Source organism: Perissodus microlepis, chromosome 9 (genome assembly GCF_051167445.1).
Source record: "Perissodus microlepis isolate ML-2025 ecotype Zambia chromosome 9, ASM5116744v1, whole genome shotgun sequence".
Classification (NCBI taxonomy): Eukaryota; Metazoa; Chordata; class Actinopteri; order Cichliformes; family Cichlidae; genus Perissodus; species Perissodus microlepis.
The window spans coordinates 30,261,728-30,289,497 of record NC_140469.1 but is presented as its reverse complement, the minus strand read 5'-3'; the positions used below and the strand labels follow the sequence as shown (position 1 = coordinate 30,289,497).

General features: G+C 43.7%; 1 protein-coding gene across 1 annotated transcript; it reads right to left on the bottom strand.

Moving 5' to 3' along the window:
• Positions 1 to 765: 765 nt before the first annotated feature.
• On the bottom strand, positions 766 to 27,506 carry LOC146380804 (uncharacterized). The gene is made up of 6 exons (XM_084939960.1): positions 23,035 to 27,506; positions 21,925 to 22,857; positions 20,479 to 20,700; positions 8,914 to 8,985; positions 8,208 to 8,804; positions 766 to 2,695 (listed from the first exon to the last, which is right to left on the bottom strand). The coding sequence occupies exons 1-6, from the start codon at positions 23,050 to 23,052 to the stop codon at positions 2,117 to 2,119; spliced, it is 2,421 nt and encodes an 806-aa protein (XP_084796086.1). The 5' UTR covers positions 23,053 to 27,506; the 3' UTR covers positions 766 to 2,116.
• Positions 27,507 to 27,770: the final 264 nt, after the last annotated feature.

Below are 27,770 nucleotides of genomic sequence, written 5' to 3'. Positions count from 1 at the left end.
TGAGAATTTTTATCAAAAACACTTAAGCAATGACCACAGAGTCTCAGAGTAAATTCTTGAATAAGTTTCACTTGCAAGAAGGACTGAACCAAAAGACTTCTCAGCCTCCTGTATAGCTGGTTGCACATGTGTGAAATATCACACTGCACGTGTCGCCACGCTGGACACAGCATGGCCTCATTTTTTTTACCCTTTGACTCAGCTGTGACCTGCTTTTAATTAGTTTAGGGTCAGTTTCCTTTTCATTAAGTCTTCTTACAGGTACATCAGAATGATCTGCTGTCATGCTAACGCAAGTTGACACATGGTTTAACAACATTTCACATCAAAACCACGAGGGGAAGATCAATTTAAATAGTTATATCCAACATTATTATGTTCTAACTTAAAGAAATACACAAAGTGTGACTCTTGAACAAACCTCCTTCAATGTTCAGAATGATCAAAGTGGATAACAAAGACATTTCTCTCAGTCACGTGTTTGTGTTTATGAAAAACAAGGTACTAATCAGTGTCAGTACGCCCCAGGGCAGCTGTGGCTACAATGTTGTTTCCCATCACCAGTGTGTGAATGTGTTTGTGAATGGGTGGACTGTATGTAGTGTAAAGCACTTTGGGGTCCTTAGGGACTAAGTAAAGCGCTATACAAATACAGGCCATTTTCCATTTAATACACAGTCTGTGATTTCTCCACATTGTTAGTTTATTCTGCCCGTCTGTGGGTTTTTGTCCAACTTGGAGTGAACAAAAGCAGAAACAGTAAAAAACGCAGACTGTGAAAGTCTAGTTTATTTCATGAATACAAAAGAAAAACATTTACAGTCAGCAGAAAAAAGTAGCATACATGCATGATAAAATGGATACTGCTATATAACATGGACAGTCAGAAGTAAAATTCATTGTCTTACCACTTAAGATATGTTTTAAACTTAAAAAGAAAAACACACTGAAATTAGTTTCTGTATTTGCCTGTAAGTCTTGTATACAATGTGGAATGTTAAACCATTTTCAGCGGTCCCCAAGCCCCAGGCCATGGACCGGTACCAGTCCATGAGTTGTTTGGTACCGGGCCGCGAGAGTTGAGGCTTGGGCGTGAAATTTATGGTTTTCATTAACTCTCTTTGCCTGGGTCTTTTTCCCATGTTGTAGTTGTGTGTTTTATTTTGAAAAAAACATCTACATGTTACCATAGTGACCAGAGAGCATTAAGGGGCAGAGAGGAGGATGTTGCTCTCAATCTTGTGGGCGCATTTCCGGAGGACGCTGCTAATAAAGTTACACAATTACACGGTGAATTCACGTTTATTATTTTATTTACAAAATTCCACAGTGTTTGTCTTGGTCGTATCATTTTATTTTGTTGTATTTATCCGCCTTAAAGGGGGAGGAAAGGAGGGATGGATGGGTCTGGGTAACTTTCCCCTTCTCTCTGTATCCATCATGTCCTACAGCAGGGCGTGTTGGTGCTTTGTAAATTTTCTTCAATGTTTTCCTTCTCATTATTCTTTTATGATTGTCTGACTTCAACGTTATTTTTCCAGGCCGGCACAAGAGCTGAACCCAAATGCAGATACCAATAGAGGCAGCGATCAGATTCACTGGTTTGATGAACACAGTTTTATTGTTATTTAATTTATTCATCTGACTACTGGAATAAAATTGTTTTTGTTTTAAAGGTTTTCATTAACATCTTTATCACCATCAGTTTTACAACCTTTTTGCAGACAGACATCAATCATAGCCATCACACTAAACCAAAGAAGTTACAATTAAACAAGCTATTTAAAAAAAACAAAAAAAACAAACAGAGTTCTTGGCCATCGCTCGTCTCACTGTCCTGGAGCTGATGAACAATAGCAGTCATCTGCAAACTTTAACGTCTAACAGTTCCCAATTTTCTAAAGATGCCTTGCCCTCTGCAGGCCACCACTGTAAGTATAAATATGTTCTTTGCCTGATCAAATGAAGCTTAGATGGACTTGCTGCTCCACCTTGTGGTTCAAATTGGTATTTCACAGAAATACAGCCCACGCCCACAACAGTTTCAAACTTGAGAGCCTGTGGAGCCTGACCTCTGACCCTGAAACCAGAAGAGGATCTTTCTGTCTCTTCAGATTCATTGTGATCCAGTGATGGGAGTGATTTCATGATCACGCTGATGTTTGCACAGAGCAGATAATGAAGTGAATGTTTTTGCACATTGGTAACAGTGAAACAATTTATTTACAGCGTGGGATCGTTTGTGTTTGGAGTATGAACTGAGATTACCGAACCTTTTGTCACACTGGTCACAGCTGAAGTTCCCTTCAACATGTGTACATTCATGAACCTTCCGATTATCTGGACCTGAGAAACTTTTGTCACAGTGTCTGCACTTGTATGGTTTCTCTCCTGTGTGGACTCGTTTGTGTCTTTTAAGGTGACCTGCAGAGGTGAAGGATGACCCACACTGGTCACAGACGTGCTTTTTAACCCCACTGTGAAAAAGTTCATGTTGTTTTAATTTACTTGGTATGGGGAAGCCTTTCCCACATTCTTTGCAGTAGTTCATTTTGTCTCCAGTGTGTCTGCGTTGATGTAGCTTTAGGCTCTTTTGATTACTGAAAATTTTTCCACAAAGGTCACAACGAAAGTCTTTCCCACCACCACAGTGACGACAGGGTTGAGAACTGGATCCATCTGTGTCGCTCTGCTTCTAAACAAAGACACAAAGACAGTGTAAGTCAGTCCTTCAACATTTTAATCCAGAATGAAGCTTGAAATAAAGAGCATCTCTGCCAACATCCAGTTACATTTTACTGTTACAGTGAAACTATACACACAGCTTAGTTGTATTGATAGAGAAGCCACTGAAGCAGCTCAGCGCCTTCGTGAACGAGGTGCAGCGAACAAATACTGTCAAATACTGCGTGAGTCATGGCACCACTTACCTCAACATCCAGTTGTGAAAGCTGCATCAACCTGAGCCAAAAAGTGATCGAGCTGGAACAAAGGATATCCACGCTATACCAAATCCAAGGGGTGTAACGCGAACTTGACACGATCCTCCTTGGCAAAGCTCAAACCACCACTACTAGCGCTGAGCTAGCCGACACAGTGCACCACCCAGCTGTTGTGTCCCAAGATCCCACCAACAGTCAACCCAGGCTCTCAACTTGCGTCGCTAGTGTTTCTGCCACGGACGAGAACTGCTGGTTTCAACCAGGGGCCAGACCAAAGGCTCTGGTCAGCTCCACTTCACTCCAACCAGCGCCATGGACCGTGGTTGAGACGCGCGGTGGCTGCAGAGGGGCCAGGAGGATCCGTCTCTCGCAACCTCACCCCTCCGGTGCGGTAGTACTGGAGAATAAATTCAATGTCCTGGATAATGTGGACTTTCCTCCTCTGGCCGCTAGCCCTCGCCATCCCGCTGGGTCGCTGAGGTCTGCGCCATCTCCACCACTACGCCACCGGAGCCGCAGCGGGCAGCCCAACGCTGTGGTGCAAACTCACCGCGGAGAGCTGTGCTTTACCCTGGTTCCTTGGAGAAGAAGACCTGTGGCGCGGCTACCTGGGAGTCACTCACGCGGTCCGGCTGGTGCATCTCCATTTGAACACCCCCGGTGCCGTGGCGCGTGCGTCTCAGATGGCCAGCAGCCCCCGGTGGCACCTCCTCTCTCCACGCTGGTCCTCGGGGATTCCATCGTCAGGAACGTGCGGATGAGGGGGGTGCTCACCCTGTCGTTCCCGGGAGCCACCGTTGTCGACATAGTGGACAGAATTCCCAACATTCTGGCGTCCCACCCACTGGCCAACCAGCTCATCATCCACATCGGCACCAATGACATCCCCAAACAGCAATCCGAGCTGCTGAAGCTGGACTTCCTCCAACTCTTCAGCCTCCTTGGTCAGTTGCAGGTGAGTGCTTTTATCTCCGGGCCCACCCCCACCTGCGGCAGAGGGATAGGCCGTTTCAGCCGGCTGCTCAGCCTTAACACCTGGCTTTCCTCCCCCTGTGTCTCCCATGGTGTGGGTTTTATTAACAATTTTGATGCCTTCTGGGAGAGGAGGCATCTTTTTGGTGCAGATGGGCTACACCTCAACGCCTGGGGACGCCGTCTGCTGTCCGCCAATTTGGCATTTGGCGTACAGCACTCCCGCACACGGCCCTGTCATTACCCAAACCAACATTACCTGCTGATCTGTCTGCCACTGACTGATGTCCCCCTGGTCCCAGCTCCTATATTTGTTCCACTTTTAACAGTAATACACAAAACTCTGGACTCGGACCTCTCTCTCCCACAGTCAACATAATACCCGTCATAATCACAAACAGAGAGCAACAGAATTATCATAAATCCAGTAATCCCAAAACCATTAATAACCTCCGGCCTCTTCAAAAATGTCAACATCCATTGAACTCTACTATCAAAAATCCACCAGTCTCGATCAGTCTCTGTGCTGGGGCCCTGGCTGGGCCTCGGGGGCTTGGGTCCTGGTTGGTGTGTTGCTGGGGTTGTGGGCGGGTGGGTGTATGGGGGCCCAGCCCTGGCGCAGGGTGCCGCCAGTGCATTGAGCAACCTCGGGGGCTCTTCAACTGGTGGGGGAGATTGTTACATCTTGCAGGAGGTCTCCTCTCTTCAGGAACTCACTCTGCAGGAGGGGGAGATATAGGAGAGGTGAAGGAAGATCTCAGCCTGGGCGTCTATTGTCTTGTGTAGTATGGAAGATGAGTCGATGACGGAGTGAGTGCATTTTTCTCTCTGGTGGGGTCGGGTGGGCTGTCCCGGGCTCTGTGGGGCCGGGCGGCGCTGCTGAACTGGGCCCCGGTCTGGATGGGCCTGGGCTTCCTTTCCCTGGCGGGTTGCAGAGTATGGGGGTGCCTACTGGGGTCAGCGGGGAGCTGGCCCCAGGGAGGGGTCACTTGCCCCTCCCTTCGTTCCCTCCCCATCTCCAGCTGCCTCCCTCTTCCCGCTTCACCACAATCACCCACACCTTTACCCCCACCTTGGGGTAAAGGTGTGTCACCAGGGTGCAGGGGAGGCATCCCCCCCCCTCTCTGTCCCCTTCTGGCTGCCTGTGCCTCAATTTTATCGCACAACTTAGACATTCACATTACTCACACTCTTATAACACATACATATAGGATCTTGGGGGTGGGCATGCTACACGGAACCCAAAAGACCATCAGGGTGTACAACCTCACCCCTGGCGTCGTTGCCCACCTCTCAATTTTAAATACATGTAGACATTGAGGGCTAGCAGGAGGGGCTATGCGCTTACCTGCTGCTCTCTGGCAGGTAGCTCCATGCCCTCCTGGGTTTTAAATGCACCTTAGAACACACATGCATCAACACTACACACTACATATTAGCAGGCGGAGGGAGGTTTGGAGTCTTCTCTCACCCCCGTTCTCTGCGGCCTGCTGGAGCGGGGGGCCAGGAGGAGGAGTTGGCCGTCCGACTGGGGTCTGGAGTGTGGGGCCTCCCTGCTGCTGCGGAGTCGGGGCGGTCTGCTTCTCTCCACCCCAGGGAAAAGGGTAACATCACCTGGGTCTGGGTGCAGTTTCCCCCTCCAAGGGCAAGGGTACCTAGACCCGGTTCTTAGAGTACGCTTGGGGAGTGTGATTGTGTGTACAGCGTCTCTTTATGTCTGTCTCCACGTTGGGTGAGTGTTGAGTAATTGCATATGAGAGCATGAGGGTGGGAATGGATGTTTGTATCTGTGTGTGCCTGTTTGTCTGTGTCCATATGTCAGGTTGGGTATCAGACGCCACCTCTCTGGGGACATCTCAGGGCCTCCAAGGTATGGAGGCCTATCTCCCCCCACCACTTCCCCTGTCAGTGGCAGACGCCCTCAGACATCGGTGCGTTGGTGGTTCTTTGCGTCCAGGTACACACCGGCTCACTCCTTGGTGGCTTCTTATCGGGGCCTGGAGCCTGGGGCTCGCTCTGGCCACTTCGGGGGTGGGGTGCCCTCGGCCTCTCAGCCTGGGGCTCGGTCACTCTGGCACAGCTGGCTGCCGGCGGAGCTCACGGACACGTCACTGCAACCCCCACTGGCTTCTGCTCCGCGGCTGCTGAGTGACCCCTCATCTGGGGCTCTCCTCAGCTCTTTCTGGGACAGTGGCGCGGCTGCCCCTCTGTTGGTCTTCCTTGGTCTCTTGTGTTCTGAGGGCCTCTGGATGTCTGGAGTCTTGATCTCCTCCATACCTGCTTCATGCCCTGGAGGACGGGGCTGTGGCCCCCCCCACACCCTCTAGCAGATCATTACATGAAGGAACCTTTTAAAAACAAGCGCGTCCATGCTCACAGGTGTACACACAGGTGCTCACACACACAAACTACACCCTTTTTGGCTCCTACCTCAAAACACACTGTGCGCTGTCGATCTTACGTGCTGCACAATAATGTTTAATATTTAGTTTTTACTGTTATATTCCCATAGATCATCGTCATGTTGTTTATTCTATTGCTCTCTTTTTCTTCTACTTGTTTTCTTTTTTTCTTTCTCAACAGGTGATCCAGGTGATTGATATATGTATTTTTTGTCTGCTTATTTTGTTGGTTTTTTTTTTTTTTTGCCCTTTATCCTTGTCCCTCTTCTCCGCTGTTTTTCTTTCCCTCTTTCTTTCTCCCCTTTCTCTTCCTCAGTCAAGTCTGTCCTGTATTTAGCAAGTGAAAATAAAAAATAAAATAAACAATAAAAGGTGAATCAAACAGACCATTACGGCAAAGCTGGGATGGTCCATTTGGTAAAGTAAATCCGTTGGGCATCTTTCTTCGCCTTTAGACAATAATTCTGATGTCAAAAGAGCCAAACGGGACAGGCAAAAAAAAGAGTGTGGGGAGTGAGTTGGAGGGCGGGGTGGGGTGGGCTGCTTTTAACCATGTAAAGCACTTTGTGCTACATTTCTGTGTGAAAAGTGCTTTATAAATAAAGATTGATTGATTGATTGGTACTTTGAGGACATGTAAATAAAACTAACAGACTATTAAAGTAAGTTGATTCTGAATGTGTGGTAGGACGCACTGATTGCTTTTAGTTAGATGACCCTCCTGTTGTTCAGTTAGTGAATACAAGTAAATAGAGCAGGTCTGATATGTACAATATATATTTTTTAAATGTATTTTGCCATGTATGAAACTTGCAAGTGGGTAACAAGAGGGAGCCATGTGAGAGTCAAGTGACCAGGGACTGAGACTCCACTGAGGGTGAGGCCAAAACTAAAGCCAGATGTCTGGCAGCACACAAAGTCAAAATCAAATTCAGTCTAAACTAATTGGATCGGGACCTTGTGAATCAGAACTGAATGAGTTTTAGAAATCAGTGACAATACCCAGCCCTGTTGTCTGTGAAGGTTTTCCCAGATTTTAAAGCCCTAAGGGTTTAAAAACGATGAGACTCTCTACCAAATCAAGTGAATTAACTTGGGACCTTGTGAATGGAACTAATTGTTCTAAAGACTGAAGAAGTTTCTCGGATGAGATGTGAAACGTCTTCAAGAAACTTAAAGAAGGCCAAATGCTTGTCTTTACAAGCTCCTTAGACTACCCATCCCTATACTCAACATGAAGGTTGAGGTTGGAAAATTACAAATAATTTAAACAATGCTTCAAAACAATGCAACTGTACCTCAAACATGGATACCAAGTAACAGTAATCATTGTTTTTAGTAAGATGACTTATTATGTTCTTTACGGACATCCAGTAGATGCCTTTGCATCCAGTGGAATTACTAACATGCTAACACAATTTAATTAACAGAGTTGTTTCAAATAGTCAGTCTGTTGGGAGATTTTGAGTTTTGTGTCATGTTTATTTTGTAGCTTCATTTAAAGGAAGAAGAGCTTATGAGTTGTACAACTGCAGAATAGGGAAGTGAGACATTGCGTGCAGAGAATATGTGCTATGACATTTAAACGCCTACGTCCTGTTTCAACATAAACCAGCTAAGCTAACGGTTTCTCCTTTTAAGGAGTTGTTATTGAGTTCTATACATGCCACACCTACTAATGTTGTGAAAGCTGTTTGAGTATAAAATAAAGGAGGTACTGACGCCCCGCGCAATTCCTCCGTGACACATCTAGTGCACACGTTAGTGCAGAACAGATCGTGTCGGGGCGTCGCCCATGTACATGCAATATCTTTGAGTCTGAGTTTCTTGCCTCCTAGGAGTTTTCTCCTCACACAGTCTTAAATAAGAAGATAGAAATATAAATACATACCTCACAGTAACTGCACTTGTAGAGTTTCTTTCTGGTGTGGATCTCTTGGTGGAGTTTCAGGTGACATGGAGCTTTAAAAGTCTTATCACACAGATCACATTTATACAATCTCTCCTCATTGTGGGTAAACATGTGGCGTTGTAACTGTGCATCTGTTGTAAACAGTTTTCCACACTGAACACAGCAGCAAACATCATGTCCAGTGTGAATCCGTTGGTGAATATTTCGGGTCCCTAGCCGACTGAAAGTTTCTCCACAAATGTCACAGCTGTACGCTTTAATTCCAGTGTGGGTAACTCGATGACGTTTTAAGGTGCAACTGAGAGCAAAAGATTTACCACACTGATCACAGCTGTATGCTTTCACTCCACTGTGGATGAGTTGGTGTGTTTTTAAGTGTCCAAGTTGGGTGAAAGATTTTTCACACAAGTCACAGCTGTACGGTTTAACTCCACTGTGGATGAGTTGGTGTGTTCTCAGGTGTTCAGCCTTGGTAAAACCCTTCCCACACTCGTCACAGCTGTATTTTTTCTCTCTCTTTCTTCTTTGAGGTTTATCGGCCTCCTGAGAGCGCTGACGTCTCGCTCCATGTTGGTCCTGCAGTGACAGGGATACAAACAGAGGCAGTGAGTGAAATGCAGTCGTGGAACAAACTGAAACTCCATAACGTGCACACAGGTTCAATAACAGTGATATTTTTGCTCACCTTTTGGGTTGAAGTCATTGTTTCCTCTGTAGTGGCTGAGCTGAGTCTAAATGGCTCGTCTCCTCCTGATGATCAGCTGGAACACAAAATATATTTATATGTATTACACCCGTGACAAAAAGAAGCTGAGATGGAAAGCTCAAATCCACTCAAACTAAATGTCTTCAGTCAGTGTGTCAGCCTCCAGTTAACAATGACGGTGAGAAACTGCACTACTGAACCTCCACCAACTGAGTAACTGCAGTTTGGTGCTTCATTTGAACCTCATAGATTTTATTAAACAAAATGGATAGAAAACTCTACAAAACTGAACAGCATGCAGGGAGCAGACTCTTCGCTGTAATTTTTTGTTGCGCATAAGAATCCACATTTTCCTCTTGTTATAAGATTAGCAGGACTGCTCACTTATGCTTTTTACATGTTGGTCTGTTAAAAGGTCACGCCATAAATGGAGTGACTGGAAATGTAGTTAAAAGGTCAGAGCCATATAATATATGCCAGCATTTAGGGTCCTTTCCACAACACCACACAATTGCTGCCACAACCGTGACACCACCATTCAATACCCAACATGATTAAAAACATAATTCTTCCCCCAAATCACCAAGAGCTGCACATTAACCACCACAATTTATTTTAATTCTCAGTGCTTTCAAATATGAACTTTCATCTCTGTTTCATTAGCTTTTGTTAACATCTGTTGTTAACATCGGGGCGATCGTGGCTCAAGAGTTGGCAATTCGTCTTGTAATCAGAAGGTTGCTGGTTCGAGCCCCGGCTACGACAGTCTCGGTTGTTGTGTCCTTGGGCAAGACACTTCACCCATTGTGTTCAGAGGGCCCAGTGGCGCCAGTGTCCGACAGCCTCGCCTCTGTAGCTTGCCATCACCAGTGTGTGGATGACTGAATGTGTAAAGCGCTTTGGGGTCCTTAGGGACTAGTAAAGTGCTATACAAATACAGGCCATTTACTAGTGATGTGACGTTCTGTATCGAGGCTTCGAAGCTTGTGTCGAGTAATGGACGGGCGTTTCCGCGATGCGCGTATCGAGGCTTGCTTCATTTATGGGAGGAGCTGAAAATGATGACGTCCGAAGCCTCGCTGCCCGGCTGTACCACGTGACTGGTTCATGAAGTGGTTCGAACTTTGCCGCGAGCTATGACAGAGATATATACCCCTCAGACTTCATTCAAAAATGTGGGTGTTTGATGGAGAGTTGCGGTTAGTGAGAGTTTGGAGACAGTTTGGAGGTTTATGAGAGTGAGGAGAGAAAGTCAGGAGAGAATGGAGCCGGCTAAGAAGAGGAGGATGTCCTCCCCTGTGTGGGAACATTTTGATCTTATTCCTCCCAACAAGGTATGTAAATTTCTACAGAAGATGTATTTTCATAATACTGATGGTGTAATACAATTGATGTTAAGCGGCTTTACTTTTGTACAAGGTGAAGTGTTTGCGATGTGCCAGGGAGCTGGGATATAACAACAACACCTCATCCATGCTTAGGCACTACAGAGCTTTGCATGAGAATAAGGGGAACACCGATTGTGGAGCAAGACCAGGTGAGCCATCAAATGCAATGATAATATAGCATGCAGTAATGTAACTAAATGATATAACAATATCATACAATGCAATAAGTTACGTTTGTGATATTTATATTTGTGCTTTGTCTTTATTGTCTTTCCTCAGGAGAACAATCTCAAATAGATGAAGACCTGGTTAGCATGGTGATTGAGGACTCCCAGCCATTTAGCATTGTGGAGGACAAAGAATTTAAAAGATTTGTTAAATCATTAAATCCTAGCTATGTTCTCCCCACTAAAAAGGTCATAAAAGCAGTGAAAATTTAGTTTTTACAGAATAAAATGTGAACAGGCAGGACTGAGGCTCAAAGCCTCAGTGTGTAGCTGTCCATACCTCAACGTTACAAAAGCACAACTACTGTCCACACCCCAACCACACCTCACCTCACAGTAAATGATCATTTCCATTTTAAGCATTTCCAAATGATCATTTTCCATACTGCCAGTATAAATATACACAGTATACTGCATCACTACAATATGGATGTTTTACACACTCCTTTTGTTGTTGACATTTACAGGCTGTGTGCAAAAGGCCACACTCTTCAAATTCAGGCCAACTAATATTTTTACGTCCAGTACGTGTCCTACTAGAGCAAATGAAGCTTCAAGACGCTTTGCGCTGGGGTGAACCAATTAGATGAAAAGCTTCAGTGCTTCATGAAGCTTCATCTGCCCATCACTACCATTTACCATCTTCCCGTGCATCACTTTACAGCAGCCAGACTCATTAAAATGAGACTGTAGGAGTTCACTTCCTCTCATGTGTTCATCCACAGCAGCTGGACAATAAAATTTATTGTGACCCTGATACTGCAGCAGATCGTTCTGGTTTCCTGTTATCACTTCAAATAGAAATGAGGCTGTAGAAGTTTGGTGCAGGCAGAAAAACAGCTACAGGGACAATGAAAAGACTTTTCTGCTCCAACTTTCTGCCAGCAAACGCTCAACTTCTCCCAGCATGCTGAGCTAATGATTAGTTGGTGTTTTTCTCCAAACACTCTCTCACTCTTCTCTCAACGTGTTCACAATAAACTGTGAACAGACACCGAGGAGAGCAGCAGAAGACCTCATTCAGGAGCTAAACTCAACATGAACTGAACTCACAGTAAAGTTAGCTCGGTGCTTACCTTTAGATGAGCCCACAAACCGAGAGAAACTCCGTGATGAAGCCGGAACTCTTTCCAAACACAGGAAACAGATCAGGGAGCAGAGACCCACGTGGTTCACGCTGATCGCAGCTACGATCCAGGAGACAAGGGTGGGCAGATCGATGCAGATATCGATCAGGACGTTGGTAGTGGTTTATGATCGATACTTTAGTTCGTTTCTCTCCTCTAAGTTCACTAGTTCACTCCCGTTTCATGAAAAAACAGCTCTCTCTGCTCGACTCCTCTCCTGCGCGCGCACACACACACACTTTGCTCCGCCCCCTTTTTCCTGCTCATCTGTGGTTTGTTGCTGTGTGGTCACGTGACACAGCTGCGCAGCGTAACCACGTGGGGTTTTTTTGTTTTTGTTTTTTCAAAAGTACCGTCTACCTCCTTTTGCTAACCTCTTTTCCTTATGCTGGGCTCACACTGTGCGATTTTTTTTAGTCGCCCGATTCAGCTCCTGCTCAAACTGTACGATTGACTCGCAGGGGTTAGAAGTTCGTAAGTCACGATGCAGGGTCTTACACTATACGGCCCGATGCTCTGATGCGACTTGAGTGCTCACACTGTGTGTCCATAAAATGAAGGTTAGAACCAGGGGCGATCCTAGGATTAAAGCTTTGGGGGTGCTGAGCACCCAGAGAGCTGCCCAGCCAGGCAAGATAAACTTTACACGTCACGATGAGACTTCTTCCCTGTCGCTGTCAGTCCCTGCATCCTTAAATGTCTCCAGTTGTCCCAAGTTCTCTATAACTGTCTCCTTAGTGCATTTAAACCCCTGTTCCTCCCTGTCCTCATCGTCTGTTGTCTTCTTCTCCGTTATGAGTCATCATAATTTTACCATCTCTGTGCAAGTCTGCAAATTTCTTTATTAAATCATAAGATTCCTAAATTCATAAAGTCTCTCTGTGCCTGGGTCCTCGTCTCAAAACATGACATCACTGTTTTTTACATTTTAACACAATTTAATCCCCACATTTGTGAAAGAAAAACAAAACACTTTTTTGAAAAGTCTGTAACAAAACCATCAAATCTGATAAAGGTTATTTAAATGCTGCAAAAGAAGAATGGATTGGAATTTAAAAAAATACATATCCTAACCTTAATTACTGGGGAAGAATAATGAATGATGCTCATAGTGAGTAAAAGTGTTGTAAGATTTATGACTTTCATGCTTTCATAGTGGTACTTGGGAGAGCTTGACATTTTTATCAGGTGGTACACACTGTAAAAAGTTTGAGAAACACTGATAAGTGTATGTGTGCTTTTGGAAAACATTTAAAGCTGCAGTACAGAATCTTTGAAACAAGCTTAAAACATTTTTAGAATATAAACAGAGCATCTGCTTCTCTTTACAGCTCCTCACTCCACCAGGGCTGTATGGCTCTTTCTGATAGTGTGCAAATGTGATGTACGTACTGTGGCCGTCATACAGACAACTGGACGGTCCAAAAGTTGGCCTACCTATTACTGGCTGAGGTTTTAGTAGAGTTGTGGCTGAACTACATAAAATATATCATTAATTTTAATCTCCCCAATCAATGATAATGTTATGTTGGAATGTTGTTAAAGAGGGTCAAAAATGTTTCAACCCAGTTTGTTTTGCAGATTCTGTACAGCAGCTTTAATATAGGGAGGACACAACTTCCAGATTGTGTTGAGTAAAATCAGGTTTTTTGTCTTTGTCAGTTTAACAGTTTCTGTTTTGCCTGTCACTGTTCCCTGTCTGTTTTCTTACCTGGTTCTTCTTGGTTCTTACTTTCTCCTCCCATTCCCCTCTTTCCTCTCTCCCTCTTTGGACTGACAATCATACACAAATAGATTCAATTAGATGAAAAATTACATTAATATGAAAAAAATTCTATTAAGATCACCAATGAAAAAGTCCTCTCTCAGTGTACTTTCAACCAAAAGGCAAATAACCAAACCGCATGTATATCTAATAAAATATATAAATATTGAAACACCTATCCAACATTATTCCTGATTCACGGATCGTTTGATTTTACACTTTTACCTGAATGTGGCTCCTTTTTTTTGAAAAAACTTCCTTATATCCCTTATAAACCTGGCTGTCTCTCTGTACACAAACACACACACACACACACACACACACACACACACACACACACACACAACAGGAGTTATAAGGTTAATGGGCATTCAGTCAGTTAGCTAGTTAGTATCCATTTCTAACAGGACAGTGGTAACAACAGCAGGCTACGGACAATTATAAGTTTTAGATTTTAAATAGGCTGTATACATTTCAATGGGAGCAACAGGACAATGAAATGTCGCTGATTTTACTACAGAACAGGACGGATTGTAGGGTAGCAAACATTGTCGGAAAACAAGTTTTCAACACGGCAGGTTACCTGGTGTAATGTTTTTCAGCTAAAAAGAAACATTGTCTGACTCCTACCGAACTATATAAAGAGTAACTGAAGGTTAAATGCAGCTAATATGTCCTGTTTTAAGCCAGGCACTTCCACCTCCGCTCAGCTGCGTCTCAGCCACCATGGCTCTGGCAGAAAGGGCGCTAGAGCCAGAGTAGGGGAGAGCTGGAACAAACCATTTTGGGAGGGAGAGGGGGGGTTATCTATACTTTTATTGTTAAAATGTTATGTCTCAACCAAGTTAAGTAGATTTTTTTAAGGCGGTTTATCCCGGAGTCGCAAAAGTATGATGTCACAACAATGTGTTTGGTCACTTGCAATGTTGAACCTGGAACAACATTTATTATGATGATGTGGGAACACCGACACGAGGATATCAGATCGTGCTGATGAAAACGTCATCGTGGGAAGGAGAATTGCTAAGGACTCAGGAAAAGAGAAGAGCGGTACTGAGAGTTGGAACAGCCTCACACTCGTCCCTCTGTAACAATGTTACATCCGGGTGGGATTCTTATGGAGGACCACAAGAATCACACACATAGAAATAAAGAATTCTCATTTAAATAATGATTTGTGCAATAAAATATGAATTTCTAAATTCATCCACAATGTAAAGCTTGAAATTAGAACCAGCACTGAGCCCTGTAACATTTATACACAGTGTATGAGCAATTGCTGCAACCTACAGCCTTTAAACTTATAATTACAATGCTGACAGTAAACTCATCAGTAGAGGTGGGCAGGGGCGGTCCTAGCCTGTTTGGTACCCTGAGCAAACACTCCCTCTTTTTACTTTGACTTCAGAAAAGCAGCAAGCAGCCACACCGAGGGCTCTCATGCTCACTTTTCGTGTATAGAATTTAGAAAAAACATTGCTGCAAATTCTAAGTCTGTGTTATAATGTCTGGTCTTTTCGTGTTTGTTGGATTGTTTTTATTTTGTTTTATTTTGCGAGTTGGATATTAGGTGCTGCTCCAACCAGCCAGAGAATCCCCCCCCGCCCCCGCCCCGCCCCTCTCCTCCCTATGTTTGGCAAGCAGCAGGGGCACCTCGCAAATGGAAGGCGCCTTTACTCCCAGCAAATGGGCGAAAGAAAACCGATCGGTGCCTATGCCATCGGGGCGATCGTGCCTCAAAGAGTTGGCAGTTTGTTTTGTAACCGGAAGGTTGCCGGTTCGAGCCCCGGCTCGGACAGTCTCGGTTGTCGTGTCCTTGGGCAAGACACTTCACCTACCGCCTACTGGTGTTGGCCAGAGGGGCCGATGGCGCGATATGGCAGCCTCGCTTCTGTCAGTCTACCCCAGGGCAGCTGTGGCTACAACTGTGGCTACAACTGTAGCTTGCCTCCACCAGTGTGTGAATGTGAGAGTGAATGAATAGTGGAATTGTACAGCGCTTTGAGGGCCCCGAAAAGTGCTATATAAATGCAATCCATTATTATTATTATCCCAAAAATACGTTGGCAGTATGTCGGGGCAGCATGAGTACGAGAAACTTTTTTCTTATTTATTTATTTTTTCCCTTTTATCCCCCAAAAAACCAAAAAACAAAAAAACTACCAGAACAACAACAAAGGAAAAACAAAAAAAACCCAAAACAAAAATAACATAATAAGCAGTCTGAGACATGTAAACGGAAAACTAATACAGTATGGTAAATAATTTGGTCTACCACGCATTTACACATTTGTCCTGACAAACCCAACCCGCCATTGGAGTGGGCCTGCCCCTCTCACTGTGGTTTTCTTCAGATCATCAGGTAAGTAATCCATTAGAGGGCGCCACATATCCAAAAAAATATCATCATTGCCACTTAATTTTGCACTCAGTCTTTCCATTGGTAAAGCTCTAAAGATTTCTTTATACCACTGAGTTATTGTTGGTAGTTTTCCATTAATCCAATTGAAAATAATACATTTTCTTGCCAAAAACAATAATTTACATAGTAGTTTATATTTATCATATTCTTTAAACTAAAAAAAACCCCACTACAATGACAGTTTTTGTGTTTTCATGTATGTCTTATATGCAAATATATTTCAAGTGTTTTTCAGTTCTTTGTTTCAAATCTATATGCCAACAAATCATTTATACTAAATGGCTTTTTTTAATGAGTGATAGCTTGGACATTATGTTCCTCACAGAATCCTGGCCGTTTTTACACCTTGGCTCAAGTGATTAGGTAGAGGATCATTAGGGGGTCCATTGTCCCCCTCGGGGGGGCACTCCCACAGGGCTTAGATCTGGGACTCTCCACCATTTGACCCTGGAACTGAAGAAGGTTCTTGGATGAGAGGTGAAATGTCTGCAAGCATCTTAGGGAAGATGGATTTAAAGAGAACATATTAATGTTGGATGTAACTAACTTAAGGAAATACACAAAGTGTAACTCTTGAAAAAATCTCTTTCAATGTTCAGAATGGTCAAAGTGGACGACAATAACATTTATCTCAGTCAGTCACCTGTTTGTGTTTATGAAAAACAAGGTACTAATACAGTGATTGAGCCACATTGTTAGTTTACTCTGCCTGTCTGTGGGTTTTTGACCAGCTTGGAGTGAACAAAAGCAGAAAAAAAGTAAAAAAAACAAAAAACAAACAGACTGTGAAAGTCTAATTTAGTCTAGTTTATTTCATGAAAACAAAAGAAAAAACATTTCCAGTCAGCAGAGAAAAGTGGCATACATGCATGATAAAATGGATACTGCTACATAACATGTACAGTGACAGTGAGAAGTAAAATTCATTGTCTTACCACTTATCATATTCTTTAAACTTAAAAAAAAACCCACTACAATGACAGTTTTTGTGTTTTCATGTATGTCTTATATGCAAATATATTTCAAGTGTTTTTCAGTTCTTTGTTTCAAATCTATATGCCAACAAATCATTTATACTAAATGGCTTTTTTTAATGAGTGATAGCTTGGACGTTATGTTCCTCACAGAATCCTGGCAGAGGGTGAAGAAATTGGGCCTGTCTCAATATGCGTACTTGTGTTCTCGTGTACTCGTGAGTAGGGATGGGTACCGGTATCCGGTGCCATAATGGCACCGGTTCTGACATGAACGGTAGTAACCAGACCGAAAAGCTGCGCACATTTCGGTGCTTTTTTTTCTGAGATGTCATACACTTTGGATTCCAGCCAATCATTTTACCTTTGCAAGCGTAGTAGGTGGGCCCAGGTACGTACGTTCTTGTAGAGCAGAGCTACAGATTAAAAATGCCCAAGGCGAAGCGGTCAAAAGTCTGGCTGTACTTCACAGAAAAAGATGCAAACTCAGCAGCCTGCAACAAGTGCTTTAAGCTGATACTGTGATACTGTCAAAGGAGGTAACACCTCGAATCTGATGAAACACCTGGTGACGTATAGCATTTTCTTAAAAGCTGAGAAATGCGCCGTATTTGATAGCTTGCTGCAAGACCTCACACCGTGCACATCTACTGCGGGTGGGTTGCCTATTAACTGACCCGGAGTTAGCAACATCCCCCAAAAACCCGAAGAGGAGAGTCCTGGCCCCTAGCCCTGCCAGTGTAGCAGAAATGATGACGGATGATGATGGCAGCAGCAGCCGTTCTTCTCTGCGTGAGTAGCTTCATGTTGCTTGTGTGTAATTTACGTTGAGTAGGCTAACCACGTTATTAAATGAATGCATGTAAGGTGAACTAGCAAACACAGTCGTAGTTACATGCGGCTGTCTTCTTGTTTGATGGCAGATACTCCCTTCACCCTGGTCAAAAAGGCTAAAATGACCAAAGAAAAAGTGGAAAACAGCTAAACATGAGAGGTTTTTGGCCAAGAGTGATGCCATAAATCCCCTATAGCTGCAGAAAAGGCTAACATTGTTATCTTTTTATTAAAAAAAACAGCTGAACATGAGAGGTTTTTGGACCAATTTTGTGTTCTCCATTCCTTAAGCACCGGTTCGAGCACCGTTTAAGCACCGTTTCAAAACTACCGGTTTGGTACTGGTATCGGATAAAACCTAAACGATACCCATCCCTACTCATGATACGTCATCAGTTGGAGACCAAGTACTGTTCCAATTCAAAGTACGCTGCCGCTACCCGATCCATACCATGCATGCGCAAATCTTACGTCATTTCTTCTCTTTGCCAACATTGCGACAGTTAATTATTTGAGTGACACGGTTAGCGTCCAGTTAGCTCCTAGCATTTCTCAACAGCTCTGCCTCCTTTTCGACTGCCCGGGACATTTAAACAACAGATAATCCATATACAAACAAATTCATGCTTTTCTCCTTAACAGAGAGCGTCCCCCAATTGAACAACAACGCTGTAAAATAAGAAGAATGGCGCCTAATTACAGACTTTATAATACAGCTCTAGTAATATGTCACATGAAGATTCATCACCCAGATTAAGTGTTTACTGACAATTGACAGTGATAGCGGAAATCATCATCACTATTCCAACAATCCTCTCCACACAGACAAGCATAAACACACTCGACTACCGCTAAATCAAATTTAACACGCCTAGTTCAGTTTACAATAGGGTTCATTCGCTCAGTCAGCAGGTGGCAGTATCCTCGTACACTGGGGAGTAAACTGCCATTAAAAGAAACAGAAGAAGAAGAAAACATCTGCACATGCGCGGTACGAATCGGGTAGACCCGATTTGTACGGTCTGACTTTGCACATACATGTGCAGTAAGAATCGGGGAGTCCTGATCTGTGGCTATCTTTTTATTTTTCATTTTTCTCTACGTTAAATTGAAATGTTTCATTATAACATTTTAAGAGATACTTATTATTGTTAACATCTTAACAGATACTCTGACCCGTAACTATCGTAAATGAGCGGAAGTAGTGGCCTTTCGCACATGCGTGGTACCGATCGGGTTTCCGGTACGGATCAGTTAGTGACAGTGACATGCGCATCAAGCAGAGAACGCAAAAAATTCCCAGATGTGTTCTCGCTCCGCCCGTTTTATCGAGCATGCATTGGTGGTGACTTGTGTGGACTTGGTACAGCTAAATATCCCAGAATGCATTTCGTCCAAAATTTAAACACGGCAACGGCGGAGGAGCGTGGCTAAAAATTTTTAAATATTACTCTTTCTGGGTCACAAAATAAACTTTTAAGTTATTTTCAGGATAGAATGTAGTTGTGTAAACTTCAAATATCTGCTTGATTTATCAAGATATCCCATATATACAAAAGTGCTTCGACGTTTCCGGAGATGCCTGTTACCCACCAGCTTGATAGCAGACTGCGAGGTCAAGGATCACTAGAGCCCAGCGAGAACAGACTCCCACACATCGTTTTCAACCCCCCCTCGGCCTTTTGCTACTCAGGTTAAATATGATATACAAGTCTCTTAGATAACTTACAAATCTTAATGTTTTTTAAAGATTAAAGTTAAGCTTCATAACATATTAATCACAGTTAAATTAAGAGGGGACGGCAGTCAAAACTCCGAACCTGTGACATCATCGGTTTGGCATCGGTTGGACAAAGAGCGATTTAGAAGACCCCTATGAAAACACCATCGAGGGAACAGTTCACCCTGCCTGGGATATGGTTACCGGGGACACGCCTTGGAGTCAGGCCCGGGGAGGGTGCCCGAGGGCGAGCGTAGGCTGGCCGGGCCTTAGTCCATGGGGACACACCCCGAAAAAGGGACAGGGCCCCATCTTCCTGCAGGCCCACCACCCGCAGGAGGCACCGTAGGGGTCGGGTGCAATGTGAGTCAGGCGGTGGCCAGGAGCGGAGGCCCTGGCAGACCGATCCCCGGCTACCAAGACTGACACTTATCAGTTGGCTTTAAAAGATATTTCTATAACTTTATAATACAAGTATTACAACTAAACACTACTGTTTTCTGAGGGGGAATTATGTAAATGTAACAGGAATAACATTTCAGAGCAATAAAATCCATTAAAATTAAAACACAAAAACTTGATGTACACATCTATACTTGCATCTTATTAAATTTAAGATTCAGGATTATTTACTGCAGGTCCAGAAATCAGAGCTACCTTGTGAGATCCAAGTGTGACATCAGCTGACACTCTTTACAGGAGTCCATCTGAACTCTGTGGAGCCTGATCTCAAGGTTTTTAAGTCTGACCCTGAAACCAGAAGAGGATCTTTCTGTCTCTGCAGAGTCATTGTGATTCAGTAATAGGAATGATTTAATGATCACGCTTACTCTGTTTGCACAGAGCAGATAATGTATAATGAGAATGGGATCGTTTGTGTTTGGAGTATGAACTGAGATTCTTGAAGCTCTTGTCACACTGGTCACAGCTGAAGTTCCCTTCAACATGTGTACGTTCATGAAGGTTACGACTGCTCGATTGTGAGAACCTTTTGTTACAGTGTCTACACTTGTATGGTTTCTCTCCTGTGTGGACTCGTTTATGTCTTTTAAGCTGGTAAGCACTGGTTACAGGCGTGCTTTTAAACCCCACCGTGGAACAGTTCATGTTGTTTAAAATCAGATTGAGTGGGGAAGCCTCTTCCACATTCTTTACAGTAGATCATTTTGTCTCGTGTGTGTCTAAGTTGATGCTTTTTTAGGCTTCGTTGCTGATTGAAAGTTTTTCCACAAAGGTCACAACGAAACGCTTTCCCACCACCACACTGACAATAGGGTTGAGAACTGGATCCATCTGTGTCGCTCTGCTTCTAAACAAAGACACAAAGACAGTGTAAGTCAGTCCTTCAACATTTTAATCCTGAACGCCACCTGAAATAAAGAGCATCTCTGACAACATCCAATTATATTTTACTGTTTACATTATAACACTCAGCTTAATGGGCTACAATAAATGTCTTTGATGTAGAGGAACAGCAAGAAGCACTGCTACCCTGGCTGCAAACAGACTCTCACCATACTTATACATACATAGGACATTTAAATAAAACTTGGAGACTATTAAAAGTCAGCTGATTCTGAGGGGGTCAGGTGGGATACACTGATTGGTTTTAGTTAGATGACCCTCCTGTTGTTAAGTTAGTGAATACAAGTAAAATTGACTGGTTCATATAGAGCACTTTTCTACTCTGAGCACTCAAAGCACCTTATACAACATACCTTACTCACACATTCACACAAATTAATAGGAAAGGAAATTTCAGGAGATTTTTTAAATATATTTGTTTTTTTGAAACTTGGAAGTGAGAGTTAAGTGAGCTGGGACTGAGACTCCACTGACGGTGAGACCACAAATAAAACCAGATGTCCATGTGCAAAATGGAGGAAATATACTGTGGAAATACCACAAATCTCAGAAATAAATTTTAAAAAGTACCATAAGTAACTGTGTAAAGATCTGTTCTTTATTTGGAAATTAATATATTTATTTTACAGGGTTCCTCTACAGTATATATATCCATGCTAAATGATCATAATTATAATAGTCAAAATCAAACTGAATCAGAATTTAAAGGAGTTGTAGAAATCATACCCAGCCGTATTGTCTGTGAAGGTTCTCAGTCGTACGTTATCGTAGTCTAAGGAGCTTATAAAGAAAAGCATCTGGAGTTTTTAAAGTTTCTCAAAGATGTTTCACCTCCCATCCGAGAAGATCAATTAGCGCCATTTACAAGATCCATATCCCATTCGATCCAGTTAGTGCAGAGTGACTGGAATTAAGATGACTTTTCACCAGTTGCTCTTAGGACTAATTTAAATAATGCTTCAAAACAATTGCAACTGTAAATCCTCAAATATGGATACAAAGTAACAGTAATAATTGCTGTTAGTTAGATGACTCATCATGTTCTTTACTGACATTTTCCAAATTCCAGTAGATGCCATTGAGTCCAGTAGAATTACTAACATGCTAACACAATTTAATGAGCCAAACAGTGACACTGAAATTAGAAGATAGAAATATAAATACATACCTCACAGTAACTGCACTTGTAGAGTTTCTTTCTGGTGTGGATCTGTTGGTGTATTTTCAGGTAACGTGGAGATTTAAAAGTCTTCTCACACATGTCACATTTATAAGGTCTCTCCTCAGTGTGGGTAAACATGTGGCTTTGTAACTGTGCATCTGTTGTAAACGGTTTCCAACACTGATCACAGCAGTAAACATCCTGTCCAGTATGAATGCGGATGTGTCTATTTAGGTCCCCATTGCGACTGAAAGTTTTTCCACAAATGTCACATCTGTGCGCATTAATTCCAGAGTGGGTAACTAGATGATTCTGTAAGTGGCTACTGTGAGTAAAAGCTTTACCACACTGATCGCAGCTGTGTGCTTTAACTCCACTGTGGATGAGTTGGTGTGCTTTTAAGTGTCGAGCCTGGGTAAAAGATTTCCCACACAAGTCACAGGTGTACGCTTTAACTCCACTGTGGATGAGTTGGTGTGTTTTTAAGCTTTGAGCCTGGGTAAAAGCATTTCCACACAAGTCACAGGTGTACGGTTTAACTACACTGTGGATGAGTTGGTGTCTTTTCAAGCTTCCAGGCTGGGTAAAAAACTCTCCACACAAGTCACAGTTGTACTGTTTAATTCCACTGTGGATGAGTTGGTGTCTTTTTAAGTGTACAGCCTGGTTGAAAAACTTTCGACACAACTCACAGCTGTAAGCTTTAACTCCACTGTGGGTCAGCTGGTGTCGTTTCAAGTGTCCAGCCTGGGTAAAAGATTTTCCACACAACTCACAGCTGAAAGCTTTAACTCCACTGTGGATGAGTTGGTGTGTTTTTAAGCTTCCAGCCCGAGTAAAATCCTTCCCACACTCTTTACAGCTATATTTCTTCTCTCCCTTTCTTCTGTGAGGTTTGTCGGCCTCCTGAGAGCGCTGACTTCTCGCTCCATGTTGGTCCTGCAGTGACAGAGATACAAATGAGTGAGTGAAATGCAGTCGTGGAACAAACTGAAAGTCCATTAGTGGAATCAAAGACATTGTAGGTGTGTTACCGCCACCTTCTGCTTATATTATCACATTACAATGATGTGCTACAATGAGAGTTGTAACGTCCACAGTGATATTTTTGCTCACCTTTTGGGTTGAAGTCATTGTTTCCTCTGTAGTGGCTGAGCTGAGTGTAAATGGCTCATCTCCTCCTGATGATCAGCTGGAACAAAAAATATTTATATGTATTTCATCCTTGACCAAAAGAAGCTGAGATGGAAAGCTCAAATCCACTCAAACTAAATGTCTTCAGTCAGTGTGTCAGCCTTCAGTTAACAACAGCGGTGAAAAACTGCACTACTGAACCTCCACTGACTGAGTAACTGCAGTTTGGTGCTTCATTTGAACCTCATAGATTTTATTAAACAAAATGGTTTAAAAAATACTCTACAAAACAGAAGGTGAGCTGATAGTAAGAGGGTCATCATCTCAAACTACATCAAGATTCTCAGACCATGTCATGGTTCACTTGATCCCTGCAAACAGGCACAAACTGAAACTCTCTAAAGCTTTTGTGAAGACACTGAAGCAGTGGACTGATGAGGCTGTGGAGAATCTGCAGGTGTGTCTGGACTGCACCGACTGGGACGTTTTCAAGATTGTTATCAACAGTTTGGATTATTATAGAGATGCTGTGACGTCCTGTGACATCAGCATCTGTGAGGACAGCTGCACAGCATCACACACCAGGATGAGTTAGAATACTGACGAGCTCTGGTTTACAGCTAAGCTAAAGGGGAGACAGTTTCTTTTTTCCCCACTTTGGCTCTCGGAGGAGACGGACACATCTTTCACGCTCTCCTCCCCGTAATCTTCCCTGCTCGCTTGCTTCTATGTCGTTGTCTGGTCTTGTCTGAGTCAAACCCTGAGAGAGTGTCTCATTCTCACTCTTGTTCTCTAAAACCTAAAGAAGAACTATGAATTTGATCAACTGGTCCCTTAACGCAATTGGCACTCTATTCTCAACGAGAAGCCTGGGTTCGGGAGAGCCCGAGTGTCCTGAAGGGACGTTCCCTGCTGGATACACGATGGACGGGTGGCAGAAGTGGCATGTTGTGTGCCTAGCGGGACTGTCTATCGAGGATATTGGAGACATCTACCTATTTGGAACCATGATAACAGGATTCTTGCTGATCGGAGCTGGCATGGCCCTGGCTTATCGGAAATTGAAGAAAGTGGTGACTGCTGTTCAAACCGGCACAAGGCTAGTCGCTATGATCGAAAGTGTGGGAAGAGCTGTGAGTGCTTGGACTGTTCTCACTGAACAAAATATGGGAAAGATCTTGGAGGAGCTCACAGCTCTTAAACGGGAGATACACCTGGAGACCAGTGATGGACATTAAGAACAACTGTAAAATTGATGCAGTCTGTTCGTCCGAAAACAACATAACCATGATTTCTCATGCGGCTACCCCCCACCCCGAAGGCGCCAGCTGGACGCTTGAAGGCTGAGGCGAACAACAACAATTCTTCCCTCAGATATGATAACGAGAACGAGCTGACTCTCTTGCCTGATTCTTCATTGCCACCTCAGTAGGCTGCGGACTGTTGATCTTTGCCTAATAGGCGGAAGGCCACTTTCTCAGGCTGAACACAGGACACGCATCCCGAAACGCACGCACACATGTACACTAATACACCCTCACCACCACCCTCCCTTACTCGAATCCAACGCCTCCCCATGCTTACCTCCCATGTGGACAGCGGCTCAACCGGAGTCGGGATCGCAAGATTGCAGATGCAGCTGTGCACACGGCATACTCCCCCATGTTGCTTGTCTGTGTTTTATGGTGTTATGGTATGATGATATCGGTGCTTACTTTATCTGCTATGGAGTTCTTGTTTTCTTCTCATGCTGACTCCCTTTTGGGAACCAGTAATTTCAGTTGCAGGCAACTGCAACCGACAAATAAAGGCATTCATTCATTCCTTGTTCAGGTTTAGTGAGGCTAAACTCCAAAAACTGTTTTCAGCTAATGACTCTGATTCTGTCTGGAAAACACTCAGACAGTGAACCAAGCACAAACCTAAAGACCCCACTCTACCAACATTTCACACCTAGTCATCAGCCTGAACAGCTCCTGCTGTGGATTCTACCAACAATGACCTGTTACTCCCCCACCCAAGACATTCAACACCTTCAGCAACCCCTGTGATTATAAAACATGGCCTGGACATGATCACCACTTCATTAAGTTGCTTGAAGACGTTTCACCTCTCGTCTGAGAAGCTTCTTCAGTTCTAGGTTCAAATGGTGGAGAGTCCCAGATTTTATGGTGTGTTCACACCGAATGCAGTAGACACGACCAAAACGCGCCAGACGCCCCTAGCTTGACGCATGCAAATTCACACCTCGACGCGTGTCCAACGTGAATTATTGACGTGGAAATGTGGGAGGAAGTTGTGCCAGACGGTATGTTTGCAAGATGGCAGCTGTCGAGCTAGCGTTTGAAGAGAGAGTCTCCCTTTTCTATTTACTGTGGAGAACAGAGCAGCGGCGTAAAGGACGTCCTCACCGTACCTGGGTCCATCAGGTACTCCAGAGGCGTGAGCAGTTTGGTGAGTTTCACCATTTGCTCCAGGAGCTGCCCCTGGACGACGGGGCAGCTCCTGGAACTAACCTCTCTTTATTCTCTTAAATAATTGGTCATCACTATGTTGGTCATCACTATGTTGCTATATATTAGTATTAGTATTTTCATTAGTATAATATGAAATAAATTCTACATGTGTCAAGTTCTGTGCCAATATTTGCTGTGTAGTAGAACTGAGACATTAGTCATTACAAAAATTTATTTCAAATAATATTAAAATTCTCAAACAGAAAAACATTAAACATAAATATAAACAACATAACTATTTACAGAGAGACTGGAATAAAAAGGACCCAGCTTAAAGTGGAAGACCCTCAGGGAGAAGGAGGAGAAAAATAAGAACATTGTCTCTGCCCTGGAGAGCCTGCTGCCTCATCAGAAAACTACTGATTGCTCGGGTCACTTCAAATAGAAATGAGGCTGTAGAAGTTTGGTGCATGCAGAAAAACAGCTGCAGGGCCAATGAAAAGACTTTTCTGCTCCAACTTCCTCCGAGCAAACGCTCAACTTCTCCCAGCATGCTGAGCTAATGATTAGTTGGTGTTTTTCTCCAAACACTCTCTCACTCTTCTCTCAACGTGTTCACAATAAACTGAACAGACACCGAGGAGAGCAGCAGAAGACCTCATTCAGCACCAGTAGCGGTTTTAGATACGGGCGACAGGGGCAGTTGCCCGGGGCAGCATCGTGGTGGGGGGCGGCATCACGGGCATCAGGAAAAGAAAAAAAAATGCTCGTACTCATGCTCCCCAGCCAGCGCATATTGGGAATGGCATACGCACCAATCGGTTTTCTATCGCCCATTTGCTGGGAGTAAGGGCGCCCTCCGTTTGCGAGGTGGGCCTGCTGCTTGCGGCGCAGAGAGGAGAGGACGGGGCGGCGGGGGATTCTCTGACCGGCTGGAGCAGCATCTAATAACCAACTCGCAAAATAAAACAAAATAAAAACAAACCAACAAACACGTAAACACCAGACATTATAATACAGACTTATAATTTGCACCGATGTTTTTTCGAAATTCTATACACGAAAAGTGAGCGCGAGAGCCCTCAGTGCGCCTGCTTGCTGCCGAAGTCAAAGTAAACTTTATTGTCATCTCCGCTACATACAGTCCAGTATATAGAGAGATGAGACGACGAGGCTCCAGTTACAGCAGTGCAAGTAAACAAACAATAAATATAAGAAGAGTAAGAAAATAAATATACACTTTAAGACCAGGGGTAAAGGGATCAATAACAATTTAAAATTTTTAATTTACAGTTTGATGATTTAAAGTCTCACACACAACCCGTCGAAAGGGGAGGGGCCGGCTGCTTCCAAGTAGAGCACATTTCATTTATAATGTTGTAAATTCAAGCCCATTATGTATTCATGATTTGAATCCTGGGTTGTGTGAAATCTCAGAAATGCACCCTAGACAAAGTGAACCTGTGAACTAAGGTGTAGGTCTATTAGGTTATGTTCTGGTGATCCTCGGGTTGAGGGATGGGTGTTCATACTGGAGTGCAAAATTAAAACCAATGTAAGATGGACAAGAAAAGCTCAAAGCCATCAGGTCCTCAGTTTAGAAAAAACAGAAAAGAAGAGGAGGAGAAATGAGCAAAAGATACAGGTAAGCAGACGTGTCATTGGATAATGGCAGGTCATCCTGAAACAATCAGAGTCAGAATACTTTATTAATCCCTAAGGAAATAATGTGGATTACAGTTGCTCCAAGAAGAAATGGTAAAAATAGCAACAGTAACAGACTAAACTCCAAACAATACATTATGTTACAGATTTTAATATTAATTAGTCATTGTCACTTGTTGATTTGTCCTGTTCTCATTGTATAACGAATTATGATGGCTGTTTGGCCGTTTGCATACTATGCATACTCTCTCTCTCTTCATATGTGTGTGTGTGTACAACAGTTTTATGTTAATGTACAATCCTTAATATGTTTTGTGGGTGGGGGGGGGGGGGGGGGGGGGCAGAGGGAGTGTTCGCCCAGGGCGCCAAACAGGCTACGACCGCCACTGTTCAGGAGCTAAACTCAACATGAACTGAACTCACAGTAAAGTTAGCTCGGTGCTTACCTTTAGATGAGCCCACAAACCGAGAGAAACTCCGTGATGAAGCTGGAACTCTTTCCAAACACAGGAAACAGATCAGGGAGCAGAGACCCACGTGGTTCACGCTGATCTCAGCTACGATCCAGGAGACAAGGGTGGGCAGATCGATGCAGTT